Genomic DNA, 5,125 nt, shown 5'->3' with positions numbered 1-5,125 from the left:
CTTAGCTTTAAGAGTCCCACTCAAACATGTATCATTTAGCTTTAAGAGTCCCACTCAAACATGTATCATTTAGCTTTAACAATTTTTTTCTATGAATACATAAAAGTAAACAAACGATAATATTCATTAATAAGTCATACCTAGTAACTTTTGTAAACAACCAGTAAAATGAAACACACCTGATGTTAGAAGTTGACAATATCAGACTGTGATATTTCCAGTATGCCTCTTATCAACATTTACCTTAATCAGTCTTATTAAACATAAACTCATAAACAACACTTCATTTTGCCATATCTTTATTCTGAAGATACAAAGCTGCATTAACCAACAAGGCTGGTATTTCTAGCAGTATTAATTAACAATAACTTATGGTGAAGAAAACTTACCCTTAATGATAGTGTTTGTGTTTTATTTTTATGTTTTATCATGTATATGTTTAGGTGGTGCATGTGTTTTTATAATTATTCAAGCTATTGGTTTATGTTTATTTCACAATATTATGTAAAGCTACACAAGAGCTATTTTGTGCATAGCTGTTCCCAATTTTGAAATGACAGGTTAGAGCAGATTTTCTCAAACTGGGATCCACAATTCGTGTCTGAAATTTCATAAAAAAAGATTTATAGAATAAAATAATTTTTCATAAAATTTAACTTGTATGAATTAAAACATTTAATTTTGGAATACAGTTTTTCATGTACACGGAATATTTTTCTTTCAAAACAAAAACCATCAATGGGTTTGGGGGTTCACAAAACATTTTAAATTAAAAATTATTAAAGTTTGAGAACTGATGGACTCACAGCATCCACTGCCAACTCTGAAAACACTCTTGTCTGACTGAATATTGAATGTCACTCTCACTCCTATTTCACACCCATGACCCCAAGTACAAAGACATTTTGGTGGCAATGGGTTATGAACATTTTGGACACACTAACCACACCTGGACCAGTTTGATGATGGGCATTTTTTTTCTTTAACTTTGTATTACATTTCTAAAACTAATTAACATTCAGATACAATCTAATATTCAGCTGATAATATCTTATAAACAACTGATGTGGAATCCAAGTTATATTTTATCCCAGATTATTTTACTTCTCGGAGTTAAACCTTTCAGAACCTTCTCAATAATACGTGTGAAAATAAGTAAACCCTGGTCATTTTCTTGTATTTCAAAAAGTTTATTTGGAACAATTGCATTTGTATAATAGATAACAATATTTCTGAAGTCAACATTTTTTTTTTCCCCCTCACTAGGTTTCTCTAGTTGTGATTTATCTATTTGTTTTCTCCTATATGATTTTCCAATATTTATAAAAGTCCTTGAATGAATCTTTTTGTGAGATAAACAAACTTCAACTAATCAAACAAGTTATTACTATATATAAATATACAAAACCTGAAAGTATGATAATTCATACTTCATATCTAATCTTTTCAGTACAGGCAAAAATGAAAATAGCTATCGGTAGAATGGCTCATCCCCTGAAACATAGGCGGTAGAATGGCTGATCCCCTGAAACATAGGCTTTTCTTTAATTCCAATATGGTGTATTTTTTGGATTTGTTGTTTTTTTGTGCAAAGAATCATAATTTCTTTTTTTTTTTTTTATTAAATAGTGACATTGATCTTTAAACTCCAAAATCAACAAGTTTTTTTCCCATTAGAGGTGGAAGTGACCTTTACAGTTTGATTAAAATCTGCTGTTAGAATTATGCTAATTAGTCGCCAAACAAAAAGCAGATGTCTAAAGATGGGCAGACAGTGTCATTGTTATACTCCCCCCCCCCCAACCTTTTTCTGCAAGATATTTAAACTTATGTATATGTGACTAAACTGTTGTTGTCTAAATAAGTAATGTTCCATTTAATTAACATTAATCAAATTTGAATATTCAAAGTCAACATTTTTTTGGCTAGCATTTAAATTTATGACAGTGCACTTTTTAATCTTTTACTTAAAACTTCTGAAGTTTTAAGTAAATTATACTCGTTAAAGAGTTAAAATCTAACAATTCAAAACTTTAGTACACATCAAGATTTGATACAGATATCCTGAAATAACGAGTGCTGCAACGTTAAAAATACTGCTCGTGTTTACAGTAAAGATGACTAGACAAAGAAATAGTATTACAGTTTTGTTTAATTTTTTATTTCTAAAGCACTTTGTCAATTGGCAGTTCAGAAGTATCTTATGTGTGACCATATAATAATACAAAGAATAAAAGATCATTTCACGAAACTGTGGACTTTTCTCAAGATACTGATAGTTTATGTAAAAAGCAAAGGTAGAAAATACTATTTAAGGTGGTCAGATGTTTCTGTTAAGGACGAAAATACTGTTGCTACAGTATTAAAGGTATATTAAAGAAACCGGAATGTTGAAGCATCATGCAATAGTAAACAGAAATGCTTATTTCTTATATACCAAAAAAATCATAAAAAAAACAAAACAGATTCCATGTAACACATCTACACCAAATGTAAAAACTGACAATTTATATAACACATCAATCACATAATTGTACTATATACAAACAAAATAATAATAACATAAAATCATGTACCTTTTTAGGATATGTAGCTATCAATTGATTAATTTGCTAAATTACTCTTAAGTCATTTTTTACAATTATATCATAAAATCAAAGTAACTGAAATCCAATTGCTGTTCAGTCTCAATATACTTGTACTCTTTTGATATTTATAATTTTTATTATGTAAAAAAATTGATTCCATTCTGAAATGAGGATGCTTACGTAGTTGGTGGTCCTATAATATTTTTTTACATACTTAATATGCTTTAGAAATCTTATAACCTCATTGTCAGAACTGTTGAAAACTATGGTAGTTCTTTGGTATCGATATCTCATTTTGGTCTCCTTAAGCCCTGAAAAGAAAGAGAAAATTAACTAGTTATTTTAGGTAACTACTTAAAGAAATGTTTTATAACATTTATTTGACCTAAGGAATGCCTTTTCCTTTTTGTCACTAAGCACAAAGCTACAAAAAGGACTATATGTGCAGTGTCTGCTGCAGGTATGAAAACCTGTTTTTTTAGGATTATAAGCCTTCAGATTTACTACTGAGCCACTGGGGGACGTGGTGAAAAAAACATTGAAGTTAGTTTCATTTTTTAACTTTATGACCAGTTTGTTTGTTTGTTTGTAATTAAGCACAAAGCTACCCAATGGGCTATCTGTACTCTGCCCACCACGGGTATCTAGCGTTGTAAGTCCGCAGACATACTGCTGTGCCACTGGGGGGCTTTTTGACTATAATATCTTGAAGGGAAAAGATACAGAAGCAAGAATGTATCCAAACTACTAATTATTTGATACCCAGGCATACATTTTTACTACTAGCACTTTTAATCCATTCTTATAAGGTATCAAATTGAAAATATTATCAAAATGTTGATAACTTTTAAAGAAAATGTGGTTAATACTTACGGCAGCTTCTAATTCACCCTCTTGTAGGACAAGTTTTTCATTCAAATTTGAAACGTGTTCACTTAAAGTTTCAAGTTGTTCTTCGTATTTCATGATGACTGCATCCATATTTTGCTGTAAAAAATACAGTCAGTCTCAGAGAACTTATCTAACTTTAGTTGTAAGACATCATACCTCAGCTTTCACATGTTTCCTTTTTCTAACTACTTGAGCCTGGTAGAGCTTATTCAAAACTTACATTAAAATTCTCTTTCCCATACATCAAACTTGTCACACAATGCACTCTTAATGTAACTGCCTTACAACCAGTTATTCAGAAATACCATATACTCTAGAATAATTACATTTAAAATACACTTTAGTCCCTTTCTTTAATATTTATTACGAATCCTATCTTTTTTTTTCTAGTTAGAACATGCTAAAAGCTAAACACATTGTAATATTCATATTAAAACAACTTTTCAGTATAATATTATTTTATTGCTAAATTTCTACTTCATTCTGTTAGTTTCCAACTACAACGAGTCTCCTTCGTGAGTGAAAATCAGAGAAAATGTATCTGAGCAGGTATGTTGATATAATAATTGTGGAGAAAGATGTATTCTTTAGATATAAGAAAACAAAAATATTTAAGTACGAGATAAAAAATACAAAGATAAATATACAAAAAATATTCAGTGATGATATACCAACTTGTAAAACTAATACAGCTAGAAAAAAAAAGGTGTGTGGGTTCACCTTCATTTCTTCTGAAAGATCATCTACATTGTCAAGTTGTTCTTGCATTGTGTGTTGAGCTTCCTCTGCGAGAGTAAGTCGTTGTCGTAAAGCCCAACACTAGGAATAGGATTCATTCCAAATAAGTCTCTTATTTTTTCTTTTTAAGAGCTAATAAAATCAATAAATTTAACTACACCTAACAATAAAACCAAAATGAAACCATTTTTTTTTGCATGATTCTGAAGACTACAGATGTGTAATAACTATTTAAACACGATGTAAGTTTTAAAAATATTCTTATATTACTCTGCAATATTTAAGAAAAGCATGGTATGTGTATTTTGTTCACACAATAATAATTACTTGTTTGTTTAAGGTGGGTCATACACTCCATTGTATACTCTGAATAGTAAAATATTTTATGAGCAATATCTCTTAATTTTAAATTCACTATATCTGCTCTTTTCATATAAAAAAAATACTATTTATACAATTTCAAGTTCATTTCAGTTTTGAAGGCATATAATATCAACTAAAGGTGGAAAAGCAGTTTATTTGAACTTACCTCAGAATTAAATGCAACAGCTTTGCTGTCAGCTTTTTGGATTTCCACAATTAATTGACCTATTCGTCTCTTCAAGTAACTTGTCAAGCTGTCTTTGTTTTCTGTTGATTCCTGTTCTTTTTCCTAAATGAAAGCTGTACACTTGTTACGGGCATCACAGTAATTAACCATTTCATATTTGTACCGAATATAGACAGATAAAATATCTCTTATTAAATAGAAAAAAAAAGAGCTGTTAAGATTTTGCAAATCTTGTGGTGCACAGTGAACAGATTTAAAAAATGGAAAGTACAATTAATAGATCTAATAATGGCTGGAGACAGCTTGAATGGGTAATGAAGAAAAACTTTAATATAAGTTTAACAGAACAGCAAATGTA

The 5,125-nt window shown here is 29.7% G+C and overlaps 1 protein-coding gene across 2 annotated transcripts in view; it reads right to left on the bottom strand.

Moving 5' to 3' along the window:
• Positions 1 to 1,563: 1,563 nt before the first annotated feature.
• Positions 1,564 to 5,125, bottom strand: part of LOC106470699 (protein phosphatase 1 regulatory subunit 21-like) — a 40,395-nt gene continuing 36,833 nt past the window's right edge. For both annotated transcript variants that reach the window (XM_013931265.2, XM_022399333.1), the window contains exons 19-22: positions 4,747 to 4,869; positions 4,200 to 4,298; positions 3,462 to 3,575; positions 1,564 to 2,899 (exon numbers count right to left, since the gene is read on the bottom strand). In XM_013931265.2, the coding sequence (XP_013786719.1) occupies positions 2,879 to 2,899; positions 3,462 to 3,575; positions 4,200 to 4,298; positions 4,747 to 4,869 (357 nt within the window). In that variant the 3' untranslated portion in view covers positions 1,564 to 2,878. The remainder of the gene's footprint in view (positions 2,900 to 3,461; positions 3,576 to 4,199; positions 4,299 to 4,746; positions 4,870 to 5,125) is intronic.

The sequence above is a fragment of the Limulus polyphemus genome, unplaced genomic scaffold (assembly GCF_000517525.1).
Source record: "Limulus polyphemus unplaced genomic scaffold, Limulus_polyphemus-2.1.2 Scaffold4168, whole genome shotgun sequence".
Lineage (NCBI taxonomy): Eukaryota > Metazoa > Arthropoda > Merostomata > Xiphosura > Limulidae > Limulus > Limulus polyphemus.
The sequence above is the reverse complement of the archived record's forward strand: the minus strand, read 5'-3'. Positions and strand labels throughout refer to the sequence as shown.